Raw genomic sequence first — 21,753 nt, 5'->3', positions numbered from 1 at the left:
TCCCATTTGACGGATTCTTATCATGAATTTAAATTTTGAATTGCAAAAAGTTTTACACTGTTTGTGTTTGTCAGTTTTTATGTTGACAATATTGGCGTATGAAAAATCATTAATCCATTCCCTACCTATATTTAAATATTCCATTTCCTTCCATTCAACAGGTTCCCGGTGCGCTGCTCGTTAGTAGCCGTTACCATGGACACGTGGTGCCAAACAACATGGTTTCAATGCGTTTCATTTGACCATAAAAAGGAGACTGCTTCGGTGAAAATGTTTTCGCAAAACATGATCATTCGAGATGGAGAATACACAAAAACGATTTATACCATGGTAAGCATACCAATCCTTTTCGTACAAATGTGATTAATAGAAAGACGCATCTTCGTATCTCCCCTAAAGATCAAGGAAGAACGTTTTCAGGATGCAATCAATACGCTTAATGGGATTCCGGAATCTTCTACGACCCGTGCAGGACTCTCCTTACTCGGCCATTGCTATTACCAGATACAGGATTTTATCGAGGCGGCCAACTGCTACGAACAACTGATAAACATCGTACCGGATGTGCAGGAGTACCGCCTTTACTACGCCCAGTCCCTCTTTCAAGCGGGTTTATTTGAGGAGGCACAGAAAATAGTAGCATCTGGTTTGGAGTCGCCGGAGCTTAAGGAAAAAGTTTTGCAACTGCAATCCGCAATCGCTTACGGGAACGAAGACTATACGACCGCCCAGTCGTTGTTGCTTCAGCGTCAGGATGGAAATGGGCAGGAGGCAAGCATCAAGAACGACGAAGGTTGTCTGCTCTACCAGGCGAATATGTTCGAGGACGCCCTGCAACGTTACGTGCCGGCGTTACAAGCGGGCGGGTTCAATCCCCACGTGGCGTACAATGCGGCCCTTTGCCATTACCGCCGTAAGGAAAATTCACAGGCGCTTAACTATATTGCCGAGATTGTGGAACGTGGCATCCGGAACCATCCGGAGTTGGGTGTTGGGGCTCAGGCGGAAACTGAGGGAGGAGCCCGGAGCGTTGGTAATCCGCCGGCCCTGGCCGCATCGGGATTAGCACAGGCCTTCAATCTGAAGGCAGCCATTGAGTATCAGGAAGGGAATAGTAAGTCGTACTTATGTTTGATCCACCAAATCATTGTTTATAAAAACATATTTTCGTTTAGTTGAAGGTGCTCGTGAGGCTTTGACGGATCTTCCACCCCGCTCGGAACCGGAACTGGACCCTGTGACGTTGCATAATATGGCTCTTACAGATCCCATCGGAGGAGGTGCCGGTTTGCGACGGTTGGCGTTCTTACTCGAGCTCGGTCCACCAACCTGTCCACCGGAAACGTTCGCTAATCTTCTGCTGCTCTGCTGCAAGCACGAAATGTACGACACTGCGGCAGATATTCTTGCCGAGCACACACACCTTACGTACAAATACCTCTCACCGTACTTGTACGATCTTCTGGACGCTCTTATAACTGCACAATCAACTTCGGAAGAAGCGGAGCAAAAGCTGGGCACGTTGGCCAACAGCATCGGGGGGAGGCTGCGAGCCCTTGCGGCAAAGGTACAGGAGTGTCGTTCTGCTACCGACCAAAACGCCCTACGTATGGCTCTCCGCGAGTACGAGGGTGCACTCGAAAGCTACCTACCGGTGGCGATGGCCCGTGCCTGGATTCCGTGGCGTATGGACGATTTTCAGGGCGCAGAACGAGAGTTTCGTGCCAGTGCGGAGTTTTGCTCCGAAACGCCCTCCTGGCGCCTACACGCTGCCCATGTCCTATTCATGCGCGGCGATCGGTACAAGGAGGCGGCCGCTTTCTACGAGCCGATTGTGCGTCAAAATTACGACGATATTCTATCCATTCCTGCATCCGTGTTGGCGAACCTTTGCGTAGCGTACATCATGACGTCCCAGAATGAGGAAGCCGAGGAGCTGATGCGCAAAGTGGAGCGAGCCGAGGAACGCAAGGGAAACGCGAATGGACAATGTTTGCATTTGTGCATCGTCAATCTGGTCATTGGGACGCTTTACTGTGCGAAGAATAACTACGAGTTTGGGCTGTCCCGGATTGCGCACGCACTTGACGGAGGATCCGGAGCGCGGCTGTGCGCGGACACCTGGATCCACGTGAAGCGGTGCGTGCTGGGACTTCTCACGGGGATGGCCAAGCAGACGATTGTCTTGCCATCGATCGCGCTGCAGGAAACATTGAATTTTTTGAGGGCATGCGAGGCGTACGGGTTGACCATACCGTCCGTTTTGACTGGGCCACTAGAAGATTCTGGAGAGCAGCCACCGACCATTGGGCTGGAAGCTCGTAAGCTTAGGAGCTTGCTACTGAAATTGATGGAGTATAAGTAGGCGCTGATGTGAATAGACTATAAGTGCTTTACTTAAAACAATGTTTTTGTGTGGGACAACGTTTAAGAACGTTTAAATAAGGTTTTCGGCACACACAATTTTTTTTTTTACTGATATCTCCTTATCCTGTTTGGATCACGTCGAGGCTATCAGGGCTCTCGTTGTGGGAAATCACGCTGTCCGGAACCGTCCTTGACAGGGATCTTCTGCTTCCAACTCTTGCTCGTTGGTGTGGTTTGAGTCTATTTTAGTCGGGCCAGCTAGGTCCTTTAACGAGGACGCATTAGGAGGTTCATTGGAGTGGGAGATAGCACACACAATTTTATTGTATATATTTTTAACAATTTTAAGATAATATAATAATAGTAGCATTTACTGATTCTTGTTCTCTTCACTCACAAGCATTACACAACAGATTTTTTCATGTCTTATCTTTTGGGCGCAAAACAGCATCTTTGTTTGAATTTGTTTTGAATTCCATATTTGTTTTTGGGAAATATGTTTGTCATGAACTGAAAACTAATGTTTGCTCTATGTGCAGTGAGGGCGATAACTATTAAAATAAAAAAAAATGGTTAAATCGATTTTATTGAGATTCGTGTAACAAAGCCTAACCAAACAAGTAAAACGTGAAATATGTTTGTTATTAAATGATAAAACAATGTAGAACTAAACAAATCATACAACAAAAAATTTCTTTTTGAAGAACAAAGAAACGGCATCGCCTTCCCCATAATCACCGATTGTTGAACAAATATGACTCATGATGTGACTCATATAATCAGCTCAGCACTGATGCAGCATCCGCCTATGTATGCTTCTCGAACGTGATCTTCAGGGCTTCGTCCGGTTGTGACTCCTTCAGCCACGGTCGGTCCCAAACGGTGATCTTGTACTGCTGGCCAGATTCATCATTTTCGAACGAAATGATGTACGTAAACAACATTCCTGCAACGACTTGCTTGGTCACACGGTGCAGCTTGTACGTCTTTCCAGCATGCCCGTCCGTCGAGGCCAATGCAGCTACGATACGTTCGGCGTGTTCCGCACTGTCGTGGTCCGAGTCCTCGGCAACCCCTCCACAAAGCACGGGCTTTTCAGACATTTTGAGTAGATGGAACCTTGAGCAATCGTAACCTACAGTACTGATCTTCAAACAACACTTTGGAATGCTAAGTTTGTAATGCTTAGTAAACGATAAAATTAATTTATTGTTGACAGTTTGACATGACTTTGCAAAGCTAAATATTTACCTTATGACCAAGGTTACTAGAAAGTACCTTCAAACACCATGGGTTATAAGCCGAAATTAATGGTCAAAATTAGCAAATTGTTTATTAACCTTTTAGTTTTCAGTCGATTTTATTCAAACAACTAAAGCTGATTGCACCAAATTTCTTAGAAAAAAATGATGGAGTAAAGTGATGAATTATGTTTCTCAAAATCAAAATTTTTTCTTAACGCTCAAGTCACGGAAATTTTAATCATTTTATTTATTAAGGATTGTAAACTGATTGCCGGAAATATTCTAAACTTCCTTAAAAAATAGTACAAAGCAACAGGGATACATTCTCGATTATTTTTTTTATTACTTTCAACTGCACGCTAAAAATATCTTAAAATGTGATACATTGCAGTTTCCATTATACCGGGTCTCGGTCTCGTGTTTCTGATGACAAAAATGGGAAATCGAGTGTTACGTAATGAAGGTTTTAACAAATAAAACTACCAGGGTTCAAACTAAGCCAATAACAACGTTGCAAATTCCGTATTATTTGGGTCATTAGTTATCTGCTTTCGTAAAATTGCCAGTTTTCTACGTGATGCACGGAAAACACGTTAACCGGATGGTCGAATGCCCGGATAACCGAAGCTGCAGTGTATATATATATATAATGTATATAGGTGTACATGAGAGTTTGAAAAACGAGTATAAAAATTGTATACGAAAGTTTATCAACGCACTGCAAACGGTTTATGCGACTATTGCCGACGAGGCCATCTCGCTCACACCGCACGAGTTATCGCCGCGGAAGATACGATAGTAGCCTTGCTCGCCCCATTTCGGTCCCCAAGAGTTCTTGATGATCCAGTACGGGAGCGTTTTGTTGAACATCGGGTACTCCTTGACGCCGTAGCCGACGATCAGCACACCGTGATCGATCGACTTGTGGCTGCACAGTGGATGCCATGGATGCGAGATACCACCACGATAGAACTGCATCGCGTTCGCATTCAAACCGATCGCGATCGGTCCATTCTTGACCAGGTACTGTGCAATGAACGTTTCATTCTTCGGCATATCGACCGCACCCTTGACCTGGACGTGGCTTAGGGTCTTGTTGAACTGGCAAGACTTTTCCTTCTTCGCCCGGTACGGATAGTCGCTCTCCAGCTCGAGGCCACCAATAGTCTCGATAGCTCTAAAAGGAAAGAAATAACCGAGAAAAACCGATTAATCAAAGGATGATCTAACAGTGAAAAGATACAGCACGGGACTAGCGTCACTCACTTGAAAGCATCGTCCATGTAGCCTCCACCGCACCCATTATCCACCTTGTCACAGTCGAGCAGCTCCTGTTCCGAGTACGACTCCAGCTTGCCCGTCTTGATCTGATGTTGTCCTTCGATGTTTGCGATCGCACTGAACGCCCAGCAGGATCCACAGCTACCCTGATCTTTAACATCGGTCACGGCCCCATGATCGCGCCAATCGAACGATTCTGGCAGGTCGCCCATTCCGGCAACATCCTCGTCCCGTGCGACCGGGTTGCGAATGTGGTTGCCGTGCTGATGATGCTTCGGTACGACCAGCCCCGTGTGCGCACGGTATTCGGCCGAAGTCATGTCGGCAAACTTTGTCACGCCGTACTTTGCCGTGCCTCGCTCGAACTGTTGCAGCTGGTTGATTTTGAACAGATTGTTGCGGAAAATGTTGAAGCGCATCTCGTGCTCCATCGAACTGGCGTACTGGCGTTGGTGGCGAATCTTAAACTTTTCGAACTGCTGGCGCACGTGTTCGTCGTCGTCGATCTTCAATGATCGTACCGATCTACGGTGGACAGTTGTCGCCACCGTCGAAGCCGATGATTCCTGCTGGGGTTTAGCGTCCGGCTGCTGCTCCGTATCGTCGTCTCCGGTGCACTTGACGTTGTACTTGCGTTGTTCCTGCGATTCCAGCCAAACGCGTTCCCAGATGGAAATCTTGCACACAATGTCCGGTTCGCTGGTCACACGGAAGGTGTACTTGTATAGTGATCCGACCACCTGCTGCGTTGAACCGGCCAGAATCTCAAACTCGCTGTGGAAAAGGGAGAAAGGAATTTTATCAGTTTTTGAATGGTACATATTGAACCATTTCACATGTCATCTAACTCTGTCTCTCTGTCACATTTTTGGTTTAGTTTAGATACAATTCACTATTGGCTTTAACCTACCTGTAAGCTTTGGACCGTTCCGCGTTGTACGTCACCATGCCGGCTTTGATGCGCTCGACGTGCGAGCTATCTTTCAGCTCCTCCGCCGTTAGCTCGTTCGAGCTGCCAACCTTTTTGGCGTGACGCCGCTTACGTGCATTTGCTACCGACCGTTGCTCGTCCGGGCAGGCCACGGTGTACTTGAAAGCTTCCGTCGGGTCTGTCTTCTCGAGCCAGGGCCGCTCCCAGGAGGACAACTTGCACACCTTGCTGCTGCTGCCGCTTTCACCCTCGGTCAGGTCGAACTCGACCGCGTACTTGTAGAGCTTTCCGGATACAATTTGCACAGTACCTCCCAAGATCCGGGCACTACTAGTGGAGGAAGATGTGATTAAATCTGGTTGGGAGGTTGGGAAGGGAGGGGCTGGACGCACACAAAGGCATGCTCGCTCGCAAAGGCAGTGTTGAAGGTAAACGTACAAAGTCAAACTCAATGTGTCCAGGTACATGCTGATAGCTGCAATCAAACTCTGTTTTGGTGGTGGCATAATGTTCATCAACGGTCAACAATTTTGTCCCAAAGTATATTGTTTAACAGAACAAAACAACAAACATGTAAAATCAAAACCCAAAACATTATTCCGTGTTACGAGCAAAAAGATACACAATGTCAACACAAAAAGTACATTCTTTGGCAAGAAATTACAGTTATGTTCAATATACACAAGCAAGTTGGCCCAGTTGAGTGACTGAAATTTTCAAAATTCTTCGATTCACGACAATTCTGAAATATAGATGATGTGTATGTGTATGTGTGTGTGCTCTTGTGTGTTCATGTGTGCTCATATGTACATTGTTCTTTCTTAAATAAAAAAACATCCTATAGGTTCAAGTGGTCTGCCAATATTGCCCTTTCTATGACTTGTGTTTGGTGTGATAAATAAATATATACATCGACTGCAAACATGAAGATTTGAATATTATGTGTTTTATATTTATACATTTTTTGTTGTTGTTTTACCACCACCAGAGGTTTCAGAGAGTCCCGAATATTAGGTGTAAGTGTTATTGTTAAACATGGTATGAGCACCATAATGTTGGATTGTTGTGTTAAAAAGTGTAAGTTTAACGGAATTGTGTTAATTGTTGTTTTCTCCAAAACGGTGCTTATATACTTGACGTCCAAGACGTAAAATCTTGTTTGACATACTCCATGGATTATAATACTTTTACAGAATTTGGACTAGGGATCGTAGGTCGGAATGGATCAATTCGTAAACTCCTTTGCTTGACATTCAAGCTTTCAAAATAGAAAACTATTCAAGTTCAGCTTAACCACATCACGAAACACCGAATGGCGTCGATCATGCACTTAATTGGAACGTGCGAAAAACTAGCGTGTAATAGGGAAGGTGCACATACGTCGGGTAGTGACCATTGAGGCATCGATCGTATCTTCGATCGGCGATACTTACGATGATCCCTTCGCACCTCCGTATGACACCAGAATCTTATCGACGCGCTGCACGTGCTCGGTATCGGTCAGCTCGTCCTTTGATAGCGATCGGATGCCACCCGGAACCAAGCGACGTTTGCGAGACTTGGCGGTACACTCGTAGCTGTACTTGTACGCTTCGTTGGGGTCCGTTTCGGCCAACCAGGCGCGCTCCCAGGAGGACAGCTTGCAGACACCTTGGCTGTGTTCGACGAAGTAGGTGTACTTCATACCGGCAACCACCTGGCTGGTGGCATTGATGACCTTCAGCGAGCTAATGGGGATAAACAAATGTTATAAATAATAAACCATTCTAATTCTAAAAGAGCAAAACTATAAATGAAAAAGAATTATACAGTTTAAAAGATAGAGAAGATTTAATTCACCCTACCTTTCCCGTGCGACACCATGGAATGACAGAATCTTGTTGATACGCTCCTGATGCTCACTGTTGCCATACTCTTCGGTCGGCAAGGTAGACGGGCATCCGGCACAGAAGCTACGCTTCGTTCGCTTAACACCGCCGGTCTCACCACAGTCGAACGTCGCCTTGAACGCTTCCTCCGGTGCCTTCTCCTTCAGCCAGGGTTTCTCCCAAACGGTCAGCTTGCAGACGCGCTTCTCTTCGTCGTCCGGGAAGGTGAGCCGGTAGGTGTACGATTTGCCAGCGACGAGCTGCTGACTAGCGCTGACAATTTTTACCTTCCGCTCGACACCGTTGGAGTTCGCCAGCGCTGAAAGCTGTTGCAAGCCGGTACGAATGCGCGTCTGATGCTCCTCCTTGCCGTACTCTTCCGGCGTTAGCTCGTGCGCACCACCAGTCTTGCGCAACTTGTGAACCTTCTTGGGTGGGACCGGTTCCTCGCGACGGCCTCGATGATGATGCTCAGCATCCTGCTGGCAGTCGAATTTGTATTCCGGTTGCTGATCGGCTGCGGACGGCAGTGGCGTGAATACTTCAACATCACACGTTCCGTACTCCTTTTCCTTGCTGCTCTTCAGCGCAATCGTGTAGCGATAGATAGTTCCGGCAACGATCTGGACCGTTCCTTGCAGAATTTCAAAGTTGCTGGAAAACCAAAATCCAAACAAAAATGAAAAGGACGTACAAACACTTGAAAAAACATAATGGTTGAATTCCGAACCAACCTGTGCTTCCCATTCTCGTACCCGACCAAACCAACACGAATGCGTTCGGCGTGTTCCGGTTCCGAAAGATCGACGGGTGTTGCTCCACCGACGAATCCACCTAATTGCCGGGGAGATTGCTGTTTTTGACATTTAGATTTAGTTACTTGTACCTGTTGAGAGTCATCATCATTTGATTTAATCACATGTACCTAAAACGACAAAAAAAAATACATAAACGATGTTTTAAAAGCCTATTATACGCACAGTTATAAACAACGCAATAAATAATAAAAACTGTTCGAGCTTCAATTTGGAGTTTGTGTCACTTTGAGGCTGTCGCGCAATGCCCACAATTTACCTCCAGGGTACACTGTTTGGTAGTGTCCGCCATCAGTAAATCCCGGCAAGACTTCGAATCTTTGCTCTCCCCTTCGGCACAGTGTGAGTTGGCCGTCAGCAACGTCAGCACATACGTGGAACGCTTTTTGTCGGCTCTCTCGGAAACCTTTTTTGCCTCCAGTACCTCCAGCAACATCCGCTGGTAGGCGTCCGCATCCATCTGGTCCAGCCGCTCGATGGCATCCCGTGCGATCGCTTTGATCGTAGACTCTTGAACGGGATCGTTCAGATCGATCACTGACGAACCGGCTTCCGAATTCGTACTGCTTCGCTTCCCCCGATAGTGTCCGTAGTAGTAAGGTGGAGGACGATTGTAGTACGAGGGATGCTGATAGTAGCCACCACCGTAGTAGCCTCCACCGCCGTAATATCCACCACGATGGCCTCCAGACGAGTCATCGAATGACGAAGAGTAACCACGTTTGTCACGACGCAGACCATCGTCAGCATTTAATTGCTCGGTGATTTGTTCCTTCGTCAGGGTTGGCACAGAACCGTCTTCATCCGAGTCTCCGAAAGTCATTGTGACACCCTCGATGACCGGCGCTTGAGGTATGGCCGATTTCAGTGTGGGTGAAGCTTCACCATTCGGAACAGTTGGCACTGCTTCAGATTCATTCTCAACATCCGCTGGCAGCTCGTCCGCAGGAACGCTACGCTTGCCACGATAGTATCCACCGTAATATCCACCGTAGGGCCGTCGGTAACCGTAACCACCTCGCCTGCGATAGGGATTGTAGTAGCCACCGCCGTAGTAACCGCCACCATAGTAACCACCACCGTAGTAACCGCCGCCATAGTAACCACCACCGCTGTACGAACCTCCGCCGAAGCTTCCACCGGAGAAACCGCCAAAGCCTCCACCGGAGAATCCTCCGCCCGAGAACCCGCCAGAAAAGTCACGCTTATCCCTTTGATGTCCTTCGTCGGCGTTTAGCTGCTTGGCTAGTTCTTCTTTTGTCAGCTTTTCAGCTTCCTCTTCGGTGGATTTATCGAGCGACGCGGCACTAGAGGAATGAAGGCTGTGTTGTTCTGCAGCCGTTTCTTTTGACTTTGTGTTTGTTGGTGTTGCAGTGGTGGTTGCTGCGGAAACATCCTTTACTTCAACCGTCTTTTCTGACGGAACAACGACTTCGAGAGATGGTGGTGCAGTTGATGGAGCATGCACATTTTCGTTATCAGTCGCAAGTTTTGGGTTTGTTGCATCCGTCTGTTTCGCCTGCTCCGTTACATCGCGTTTCCCACGGTAATTTCCCGGCCGCTTACGTCGGTCCTCGTTGGATCCTGATGATAAGGACACCGAATGGTCACCATACGGATATCTCCTCGCGCGATGGATAGCAGCCTTCAGTGGAGTAAAGATACCACCGAATGATTCCTCGGACGAGGAATAGATCGATCGTTTCTTCACGCGCTGCAGCAGTCCATCATCCTCGTTGAGATCGCGAATCAGCTGCTCCTTGGTGAGTATCTGCTGACCATCCTCTTCCTCATCCGATTCGACGGCAAACGTGGCCGTCGGTGCATCGACCTTCGGGGGCCGTAGATTCACCTCTGGCGATGCTGGCTGTTGTCCGTGCTGCTGTGGTTTCGATTTTTGCTGAAGATTGCCCTCGTCACTTTCCGCGGACGATTGTTCGCTGCTGGGCCGAGGACGTACCGTTGTCGACCTTCGCTGGAAGCCAGCATTGTCCCGCACAACGAATGCGGCCGTATCGACGTTCGCGTCGCCACCGTTGGTCGTGCGGTAATAGTTATCGATGCTGGCCTTCACCTTCTGCAGCAGTGAATCAAACACCGGCCGGTACTTTATCTGCGCATCGCGACCACCACCGTTGACGATCACCTCGTCGAGTGCTTTCTGAATCTCCTGATGAGTCTTAAACACCTCGTCGAAGGTGGACTGGACCTGTTGGTCTAACGGTGCCAACGTTGTTGTCGTCGTCGTCGTACTAGCGGTTGCCTCAGACCGTTCGGGTGTAATTCGAATCGGTACGATCGTTTCTTCGATCACTTCCGCCCGATTCGTCTGCGGCGCAACACCAGCTTGCTGTGTCTGTGGGGCAGCCACAAAGCTAAACAGATCGTCTATGGCGGCCTTGGCTGCGTCACTTAAACCTTCGCTCTCCGTTGTGACCACAGTGGGAATTTGAGATGTCGCTTCCAAATCAGCCGATGGCGACGTCATTTCGAGCACTTCCACCTTCTCGACGATGATCTGTTGCTCCAGCTCTGCCTCCCGTTGGGGCGTAATGTCCTCGGTGGCACGAAGGTTTGCATCGAATGCTGGATTGAGCTGGGTGACCACCTCCACCGCAGGTACCGTATTGTCCCCATTCGTGGTGCAGTTGGTGTACTCAAGCGTACGATACTTTTCACCGTACTCCGTCGTTATCCAGGGCTTTTCGAGGATCACCAAGCGACAAAGATGCTTTGCCTGCGCATTGGCTTCCTCTTCGGTGCCGACGATCAGCTCGTACCGCACACCGGCGACGACCTCGCGGGTCGCCGACAGAATTTCGACGAATTTATACTCGCGGGGCAGGAACTTTGTCGCCAGGTAGGACAATCCTCGCAATGTTGGCCGCAACTGCTCCTTGCCGCCGACGGCGTCGACGTGGATGGCCACGATACCACCCTCACTGCTTCCATTTACCGTCGACGGGGCATCCTAACGAAACGGGATGGGGGAGGGAAACGTTTGGGTCCATTTAACAGGTTCCGCTTTGAATCATATTGTTTCACGATGTTCAGTCACGAAGAGTTGGTTAGAGAGGTTTCGCGTGAGGATCGTAGGCTTCTCATACCTAGCAAATCTTAGTTTCACCTTCGATAGAACCCGTTTCAACCGATACTGCTAGTGACGATGATGATGATGAGGACGATGGTGATTGGTGTGGTGTCGGTTGTTTGTCATCCGTGTCCAACCACCGGCAATAAGTCAGCCGAGTGTATGATGCTTTTGCGCATAGTCGCCACGTGCACAGTGGGTTTCTGATGTGGTGCGTAATTTCGCCCGTGGTATTATTTTGTTAGCACATTCATCCCACACAATTCTACTCATACAATGATACGAACACACCTTATTACAACGTCCATGAGCAGGGTAAAGCCGAAAAGCGTGATATAGATGATATTGCCAGAAGAGGAGAGCAAAATTTCGCGTAATGCACTATTTGTTGCAATAGACCCGACTATTGCCGCTTTACTTGCATAGCCCAAGTCATTTATGAAAATCATATTTAGCGGTTAGAATAAGGTTACGTGTTCCCCAGACTGTATATTAACATTGCCTCGCTGTTCAGTTTGTGCTTATGTTTCGACTATTTGTCACATAATAATGTAATGTAGGTCACCAACATGCAATAATACAACGATCGACGAAGATAAAACAAACGCTGGTTCGCCCAAGTAAACAAATAATTCCATTCCACTTATGGTGCAACCTAGCTTGCAATCTAGTTTTTCCGAGTAATGAAAACGCCCTCCCCTTTGCAGAAATATTTCAACAATATCTAAACACGTGCCATGACTAAGTTGTTATTGTTTCCGGAAGCACAATCAACCGTACGAAACACTTTAACTTTTATCAACCGAGCTTCCAGTACGAGATGTATTTTATCAACTGTTCTTCGTACCATTTCTATTTCTTTTATCACAGCCCTGAGCCTTGTTTGCAAAAAAGTAGCAACAAAGAGCTTTCATACCAATAATGTTGCAAGCCTCATTGAACCATGTCTATGTCCATTCGCTTGCGTCGAAAAAATAAATTCGACGGCGATGTACTACCCACCTCGGAAGGTGCACTACGTTTTCCTCTATACTGCGGGTAATAACTGTAGGGTGCCGAATAATAGCCATAATAGCCTCCTCTTCTGTAGGGATTATAGTAACCTCCCCACCGCGAATAGGAGGGATAGTAGTAATTCCCTCCGTAGTACCCTCGACGGTAGGGCGAGCTACTAGCATAGTACCCTCCTCCATCGTGTCCTCCCACGTGTCCTCCAACATCATGGGGTACAAAATGGGGGCCCACATCGTGGTGTCCTACGTGATGTCCTCCTACATCATGATGAACGTGATGAATCCCAACGTCGTGGTGTGGAACGTCAATGTGTATAGGTCCGACATCGTGGTGGTGCCCACCGACATCGTGATGTCCACCGACATCGTGATGTCCTCCGACATCGTGATGTCCTCCAGAATCGTGGTGTCCTCCAGCATCGTGGTGTCCTCCGCCATCATCACGCTTTTCACGTGGTTTTCCTCCAATAAGCAGACCGTTCGGTTCGTTTCCGATTAACTTAACATCTGTATCTTCGGCGGGTTTTCTGTATAACAGCTTTTTGTTGAAAACATCCTTTCCATTGTTATCGGGCTCGTTGATTTTTGAGCCTGCCGCTAAGGTGACCTGGGACCAGAGTTGGGAAACGTTTACATCCGTTGGCGTGAACCAGTATGAACAGTTCTTGGAACAAGAATAAATTCTACTAGCTTTCTATCTAACGGTTACTTTTGATAGAAACCCTTTTGATAGTAGTATAGAAAAACCAGATTGATTGCATGTAGTGCTACATGTCTTTTTAGTCCTCGCATGCAAAGAAGTCATAAATATATTTTGTTGTTCTACAGCACTAGCGTCTAGGTTTGTAAGTAAGATTATAGAAATAGTCTTCGTAATTCCGAAGTCGGCGGAATCTTTATAGGCGAACTACACCTTATCCATGTCTTTACCGTAATACAAGAGGATATATAAACGCAAGGCAATGACGTGGTTTGATGAAGAGGTGAGCATGAAATTGAAATTTTTCTGTTGCTAAGTATAAATGAACCATACCCTAAATAAGGCTTAAGATATCTGCATTTTATTATTTCCCCAGGCTGTGTTAACGTTGTATTTATAAAAAATGTTTTCGAATAACTCAAAAATTCTCGGGAGTTCGACATTCAATAGGAACCGGTTTGGATGAAAAAACCCCCCCATGAATCCAGGTACAGCATGCCATGCAGCATTAGGGTATTCGAAGGACAAAACGAACATAAATTCTACACCGAACGAATTGACGTCATTCTCTGTTTGGGGTTACTGCCTAATATCCTTAGCAGGACAAGACGATCGCTGTGAAAACTGGTTATATCCCATCTTATCGGTCGCATTCTGCATGCGGTGATAAACCGGCAATGTGAAGTATGTTTACAACTTCTTCGCGCGACACTTACGGCTTGTTCTTTGACCAGCTCATGTTCCAAGCGTAGCCCTGTTGCCAATCGGTTCTAGGGTGAAGTAGGAAAACATCGAAATCAATTACAAATGGGTCTTGTATTGAGCCTTGTATGGGAAATTGAATCAATAAGCGCTCAATGATGTATTTAACTAATGTTTTGGTCGGTTTAGTTTTATTTTCCAGGAGAGCTGCATAATTATGTTTGTATAGCAGTTTTCTTGGCTGGTAGCAGAGCCATTGCGTATATTGGTATACCGATCCATCAGTTTCGCTATGTCCAATAGTCGATGGGTCGGGCTATGAGCAGAAATCAAAGACATTCCTCTCATGCGGACAAGTGTTCTATGTGCATGAGACAAACTAGGCCACTTCCTCAGCAGACGAGTTATGTTTTGAAAAACGGTGAAACAATCTCGCTCTTCTCAGAAGCATTAGCTTAAGCGGCTGTGATGAAATCTGTTTTTTATTCCTGCCACATGTTTCCCTTGCCACTATCGCAAAAGAAAAAAACATAACCGCTTTATTCGCTATTCATCTCCAGCTACTCGAACATCAACCATATGTTTAAAGCGCGATCCTACTGTGTATAGTAGTGGTTTAGCGTCCGAATGATGATGTTTTGGTCGCGAGCGGAACAACAGCTCCCGAGATAACCGGAGATGCTGCCATCAAAAGATTCTCTTTGAGTCACACTCCCCTGTCGACGGCGTATGGTGTAAATTTGTGTTCTCTGACCAAATACCATTGGCACCGTTTTTGTGGTCAAGTTTATTTGCAGCAAACGTCAATTGAACGATAAAAATCGACACAAAGAAGGTCGTTACCGGACTCGTTGTGGGTGAAGGCACGGATAAGTGACTCAATGTAATTGGTTGTTTTTCCTGCGAAAAGAGGCGACAAGCAACGCAACTATACCGGCTTTCCATACCGGTCATCTTTCATAAGAGTCAAGCCGAATCTTTGTTACGGTATTCTTTGTCCGAATACGTTAGACACTCGACTCGAAGCGTATGATCAATATTGGTCCACTACTAGCGGCCACAGCCTGTTATTAGCGCGTAAGCAAGAAAGTGCCGGCGGAAGGTGGATAAGATCAATAGGAAAGAAAAGGTGAAGTGAACAACAACCTTAGAGAAGTTTTGATTACATTTTAAACTATGGTATAACATGAATCTGGAAGATCTACAGACAATTATAAATATTAAATCAACTAAAAAGTTAATGTAAGTTGTTTTCAGGAAAACAAAGATGTTGTATTGCATAGAAGATTCATTTGCAGCCGTAAATTACACCTAGCGATCGGATAACCGAAGGACATGGCTAGGTTCTATCAGGTTACAAAACCGGTTGCCGGTTAGCATGAACAATGTAGTTGAAGAGAAACAAGGAACAGCACGCAGAAATTTGCATCGAATCACAAGCTGGGTAAAACCTGTCCTATACATAGTTTGGATTTTTTATTGATTGCTGAACATATCTGATCATTGCGACAACCGGTGGTCAAACAGGTAGCACCACTTGAATACAGCAAGTTTGGAAATAAATTTGTCAACAAGGAGGTTGAATTTTGTGGAGCTTTTTTACATTAAAAAAAATATTTTTTACATTACAAAATTGGATATTTGAGGCGAACTGCTTCGTAAGGTATGTGAACAAACATACATAGAATATTAAAAACTTCCACAATTTGTAAGTAGCTTGAAATATACCTGCTGTCTTAGTAGTTCCAACATAAATTTGCTGTCTGCCAGCATCGTTTCAGCTAGCAAAAGCATACATCCGATCGAACATATGACACTAGAAAGCCGGTTTCATTCGTCGGAGTTTGATAAGGCAAATCCTGCCCGGATGATTCGCGGCCAATATTCATCCACAGCCAACACACTCCATTCCATTCCCGCTGTAATCGCTTTTTTCTTTTTTTCCACTCTGAAATGGGAAACATTTCTTCCCTGTATGTGGTCGTAACGTATTCGACTTGATCATGAAATGATCGGCACAGCAGTGGCAAATGTTTACATAACGCAACACGCTGTCTATTGGCTCCATTTTGGTCCTGGAAGGAAACGGAGCACCGTACGCCGTCCAATGCGCTGCGCAAAAATGAAAAGTCGCAAACTTCGTGCCTTTCACAAAAGATCACTTATGATCGCGAGCCCCAGATGTTTTGCGAACAAAGAAAACATATTTCGGGCTGCTCTGATGATGTCATCGTTCCTTGTTTCGTGATTTATCCGCCATTGGTTTGCGATCGCAGGTTTTACTTTAACGGCTGCAGAATGACAAAGAAGAGAAGCAAAGTCTTCTAAACATATTGGGGCCTACCTGTACTTCTTCGTCGGCCCCAGTCGAACCGCCTGTGGTCACTTGCTGCTCATTCTCGACGGCAGGATTTGGTTGTTCCTCCGAACGCACCACCGTCGTCACGGCCACCAGCAGCGACAGCAGCAGCAGCAGAGAACGCATTCTCCACAAAAACATCTCGTACGATGTTTTCTGGGACGCGCAATTCGATATCGCTACACCAATGGATAGTTGATTATTTCATTCGTTAGTTGTGTTCTTTTATTTTATAACACTTCTCCAGTTGCCACGAACGTGGTAATCGCGAACGATGGCAATTTTAGTTTCCGCGAGAAACGCCAATCGCGACCGCCGTCAATTATCTGCTGCGCCACACGAACACAGCTGAATCCTACACCACCAAACAAGATTAAACTATAAACAAACTTATCAAGAAGCCAGCGTAATTACACAGTAACGTTCGCTTTAGCGTCCTTCTCGCCCGAGCAGCTGAAAAGGAATGAGAGGTGTTTGCAAAACAGTCGTCAAAGGTTGTGTCAAAACTAGTGATGAGAAAATCGACTCCGCAACCGGAGCCTGTTCCGACGAACTCCAGTAAATTTGGGAGCCGGCTCCGAACTAACGGCTCCGAACCACCGGCTCTGAACTAACGGCTCCGGAAGCGGGTGGGAACAAAGAAACAAATCTATTTCATTGCGCGATTATGCGACCGAAAAATAAATAAAAGAGGGTCCCGTAAAGCTGGCCATAGACCTACATATTAATCTGTACAAATGTTTGACGTCTACAGCTTTTCCTTTGTTCTTTCCGACATCCCTCCAGATATCGCAAATATTCGGGATATCTGGTGGGATGTTGATGATAGACGATGGCGACGAGAGAACAAAGGAAAGCTGTAGACGTCAAAGATCTGCACAGACTAATACGTGACGTCTACGGGCTGCTTAAGATTTGCACCGGTACTTCGGAGCCGGCTTCGGAGCCGTTAGTTCGGAGCCGTTAGTTCGGAGCCGTTAGTTCGGAACCGTTAGTTGGGAGCCGATTCTGGGCAAATGCCGGAGCCGGCTCCGGTACCATTAGTTTGGACCCGGCTCCGGAGCGTTAGTGCGCTCCGGAGTGCCCACCACTAGTCAAAACCCCCGGCTTCGTTTATACTGTAGCGTTACTGCAAGGTTGGCTTCACGCAAAAGGTTAAACGTTTTTTCAAGCTAGTTTCATTTGAAATTGAAATTGAAACAAGAATTAGGATCACGTTGGAAAAAAAATCTCAAGATTAGGATTTATAGGAAATTAGCTCCTACTAATGGAGTGTATGATCCTTACAGGCTTAATTTTTCTTTTAAAACTCAATTTTACAATTAATTGCTTTAACATATTTAGTTTAGTGACGCAAACTGCAGTCACTCTACAATTTTCAAACTCTTCCAGCTTCTAGTGAACCAACTATTTGATCTCCATGAAACAAGCCCTATTTTGTTCATTTTCCTTCAAATATTCGATGCCGCAAAGAGTATCATAATTTTTGCTGCCGTATTTTTCGATATCACAGAGTATCATGAGAAATTTTTGTTTTATGTTTGAAGACACTCTTCACCCAAAAAAAACATAGATTTGAATAAGAATAAGCAGTGATTTGTATCGCTATAAAATTGTGGTTTGCAAATAAAAAAAAACACGTTGGATTCAGGGGAAAAGTGCACTTTCTTCTTGCTGTATCGTCTTCGCATGGATATGACATTGATGGATGAGTTGCAAGGAAAGAGTTTGTCTGTAAACGTCCAGAATATTGTTGTACGGCGCAAAAAACACCTTCTGTTGAATGCATGGATAAATTTGGTTAATTATCGTGAATTAAGTTCGTTGATGGAGATTTTGCCCGGATGGCGTAGAATATGTCGAGCTGGTGGTGATTTATTATTAAGGTTGGATTATTCGTCTGGAATGCAAATGATGATCCCAGTGAAAGATTCCAAAAGGAAAGCTAAATGAAAAATATGTAGATGCGTTTAAAAACACATGCACATGAACACGAACATTAGTCTAGAGAAAAAATTTGGATTTATACTAAAAAAGGGTTGCACTTTACCAAACCATTCAGGTTGTCAGGGCCAGAGTTTAAAAAAAAAACTTCACACAGCACTGTTGCGGAGAACTCTCACGATGATTTGAAGATATTTTTTTCATTTTTTGCTGCAATCGTTTATCATATCACAGCAGCATAGCTTTAGAACAAAGGCTGTGAAAACCGACACTCCAATTGATTGACGAAGGTTTCATGTGGCAAATTGTAATGCAACCGTCCGTAGCTTGAAGATTGTTGGTCCGATACGTATCGAAATAAATGATTGAGCTTTTATTGCCTACCCATTGTCGATGAGAGATAAAAGCAAAAGTAATAATGAAAGCTCGAGGAGAAAATATGGCAAATCTTAACCTACCCAACTCTACGTTTCAGAAAGGGGTAGCAATCAAACTGTGTATTTATTTTATTTTGCTCAGTTTCTTCAGATATCGCGATGCGAAAGGAGGAGAACATGGTTTGGGGTGCCATTTCACATCGATGACATTTTCGCTAGCATTCGGCATTATTGACGAAAAAGACGAAACAGCATGTGGGATGCTGACCGGCGGATAATGCACACTGTAGCTTTCATTCATTCGATATCATATCATCGTCCGTTCTGCCCATAGGGAGCGCAACGTGAAAAATTATTGATACAAGCAGTTTTTTTGATAGATGGTTTCACATATTGAATTACTTCTACAACGGTCATCCAATGACCTAAAATCAGTTTGGATGTAATTTAAGTTTTGTTCGGTAGGCCTCTTAAACTCCAAAATATCAAACAATAACTGCTTAACAACTTTCAAATCGAACCAACACAAACATTTCCCATAGTGTAAAAAGCACGAACAAGCTTTGGGCAAATAAAAAGAAATAATTTAATTAATTCATCACGTAAACATACAACTTTGGACACGTGGAGTTCGCAGGTGTTAACATGCATCGGAGACAGCAATGATTGATTACTTTTTATACATCATTGGGCCTTTTTCACAGTCAGGTGTAACAAAACACCTTTTTTTATTCGGGCCCATCTCGATCGTTTTTGTTATGCTTTGTTACCCTTTTGCCATCAAGCAGCTTCTGAATTTCTTCAAAGGTTTCAATGACGTCAGCACAACGGTCCCCTACGGCGAAGGACTGCGTGGTTGGGTGTCAATAGAAAATATGAAATATCTACCAACGAACAAACCGAAGCTTACATGATACGGCCGAGAAAAAGTTTTGCAAACCGCTCGATGGCTGCAGCAGTGGTGAATTTATGAATATTCGACTGAACATTAAACTAGGTCGTGGTTTTCCTAGGATGATGACCGGTCGCCAGCAAAGCGAAAAGCCTTGGTTTGCATCGAAGCAGAACATGAAATTGCTCAGCAGTGATAAAGTTACTCATCAAATAAATGCAATGTAAATATGAACGCAGCAACCCAGTGGGTGATTGATATTTTTTCATACTTTTTGCATCTTTGGATACTTCGAAAATGTTGTCAGAAGAACTTATGCGTGAAACTCGGTGAAAAGTAATGAAAGCAATCAAAATGATCATCTGATTGACGTAAAACTTGTAGGCATGCTGACCTATCGTTAGCAACTTTTTTTTTTCACAGCCTTGACATGTCTTTAAGCATCATTGTGTTTTATTTATATTAGAATAGATTTTGCTTTTGCTGATTATGTTGGTTTTTCATTAGACAAACATTTTTGGATTAAACAAGCGTATTATATATATTTTTGAACTAACCAACTTGCTAGAGCAATAATATGCTACAACTTTCTCTTATGAGTCTTGAAATTGATCTCATGCTTTCGACCGTTTCTGTGTGCAACAAATTTTGCAACGATTTGAGTAATCACGTTTGAGAATGCACAAGCTCTAATACAGAAAATATAATTTTTGTAACATGTCGACTCACAATTTGTACTTATTTTTAATTTACACAAAAGTTAATCTTTTGAGCTTAGCTTCCGAGTTCCAATTTACCATAAAGCTGTTAAGCTTAGAAATTCCTCACAAATGAAAAAAAAACAGATCGACAATGTATCACGTGGGACCGCGTCTGGTCCATCAGATGATCTAGTGGAGGATTTAGTTAATAAATAAAGTTATATTCCAAATGAGAAAATTGTTTTGCATAGCCTAATTGAAAAAAAACCGATTCAGATATCTGATCAGTGGCTTCATGAAATCTCAGGGAAAATGAGTATTTTATACGTAATTGAAAAACAATCTTATTAATTTAAATTGTAAAAACTGTATTGGCATTTAAACAAATATGTGTATATACTCGATCCAGAATAGCTCATTTTATATCCATTTAAATGGATTTGGGGTTTAAATTTAAAATTGAACCATTCTAAGTAACGCTTACCGGCTGTAGCACGACATGCATGCAGCGTTACGCGCTACGTCGTAACGCATCGGGTTGATGGAACGGACGACGCGCGCAAATGAGCACGCGTTCGCCGGAACCGGGGGGGCGAAACAAACACACTTGATGGAGCCGCCCGCCCGAAAGCGTGCTTCAGTTTGATTGCAAACGCCAAACCGTACGGTCGGAGGTCCAAGATCGGATCGAACTTGTCGTTGGTTCGTGCGCTTCGTCTTCGCGCGGTGGAATGCCGTTGTTATTTCGCTTGAGGTAGCGGCAGCCATCGAACGCGGTCCAGTGTTAGCCACTCGATAGAAGATTGGGGACTGACTTGTGAACAGTGAAACGGTTGTTCCCACATGATTGAAGGTGCCATCGAGTTAACGTTTCAAATTTTTGTCCAGCACCCAGAGAATATCGCACGCGGTCACAAAATTGTTCTGTAACGAGCTCAACGGTCGGCCAACACGCGGGATTATGTTCCATGTTCTGCTCGGTATCCGTCGTCGAGTTTAGGGGTGTTCCGTGCTTCCCCGACTTCTTTGCGATCACGTACCACGGATTCGCACATCTCAAATAACCGGATAAATGACAAGTGTTTATTTTCACAGTGAAAAAAAAAAAAATGAAAGAAGTTGTTTAGATGACGTAGGGTGTTAGTTTCGGCACGTCGATCGACGCTTGAATGGTTCGTCCAACATTTTTGCGATCCGTCCAAAAAGGAAAAGTGACCAGTGTGCGGATTTGTGGTATTTGATGTGTGGATTGCTTTTTTTCCCCACGCTTTGCACGGATGCCAGCGGAGGGAAAGTGTGGCGAGAAGTGTAAAACAAAACCTCGTTCATTTTTTTCATTATCGCCGAACAAGTGATTTTGGGGGAAAAGTTTTCCAACCTCTCCGCTTTTACTTTTTCCTTACCGGTGCGCACTGGATTGAGAGATGTGAGAAAAGTTTCGGCGAATCAAGTGGTTCTTCGGCGAGTG

At 45.1% G+C, this 21,753-nt stretch overlaps 3 protein-coding genes across 3 annotated transcripts; 1 reads left to right on the top strand and 2 right to left on the bottom strand.

The window, feature by feature from the left end:
- The first annotated feature begins 270 nt into the window (after positions 1 to 270).
- On the top strand, positions 271 to 2,365 carry LOC131288237 (tetratricopeptide repeat protein 30 homolog). Its single transcript, XM_058317352.1, has 3 exons — positions 271 to 330; positions 400 to 1,114; positions 1,176 to 2,365. The coding sequence occupies exons 1-3, from the start codon at positions 271 to 273 to the stop codon at positions 2,363 to 2,365; spliced, it is 1,965 nt and encodes a 654-aa protein (XP_058173335.1).
- A 720-nt stretch (positions 2,366 to 3,085) lies between these two features.
- Positions 3,086 to 3,475, bottom strand: LOC131288401 (cystatin-like protein). The gene has a single exon (XM_058317533.1). It carries the CDS (start codon positions 3,468 to 3,470, stop codon positions 3,174 to 3,176), a length of 297 nt encoding a protein of 98 aa, XP_058173516.1. The 5' UTR covers positions 3,471 to 3,475; the 3' UTR covers positions 3,086 to 3,173.
- A 493-nt stretch (positions 3,476 to 3,968) lies between these two features.
- Positions 3,969 to 16,792, bottom strand: LOC131287989 (uncharacterized). Its single transcript, XM_058317084.1, has 9 exons — positions 16,357 to 16,792; positions 14,027 to 14,080; positions 8,766 to 11,477; positions 8,426 to 8,616; positions 7,668 to 8,345; positions 7,257 to 7,550; positions 5,803 to 6,153; positions 4,878 to 5,666; positions 3,969 to 4,788 (listed from the first exon to the last, which is right to left on the bottom strand). The coding sequence occupies exons 1-9, from the start codon at positions 16,510 to 16,512 to the stop codon at positions 4,341 to 4,343; spliced, it is 5,673 nt and encodes a 1,890-aa protein (XP_058173067.1). The 5' UTR covers positions 16,513 to 16,792; the 3' UTR covers positions 3,969 to 4,340.
- Between the last annotated feature and the right edge of the window lie 4,961 nt (positions 16,793 to 21,753).

This window comes from Anopheles ziemanni, chromosome 3, assembly GCF_943734765.1.
Source record: "Anopheles ziemanni chromosome 3, idAnoZiCoDA_A2_x.2, whole genome shotgun sequence".
Classification (NCBI taxonomy): domain Eukaryota; kingdom Metazoa; phylum Arthropoda; class Insecta; order Diptera; family Culicidae; genus Anopheles; species Anopheles ziemanni.
The sequence above is the reverse complement of the archived record's forward strand: the minus strand, read 5'-3'. Positions and strand labels throughout refer to the sequence as shown.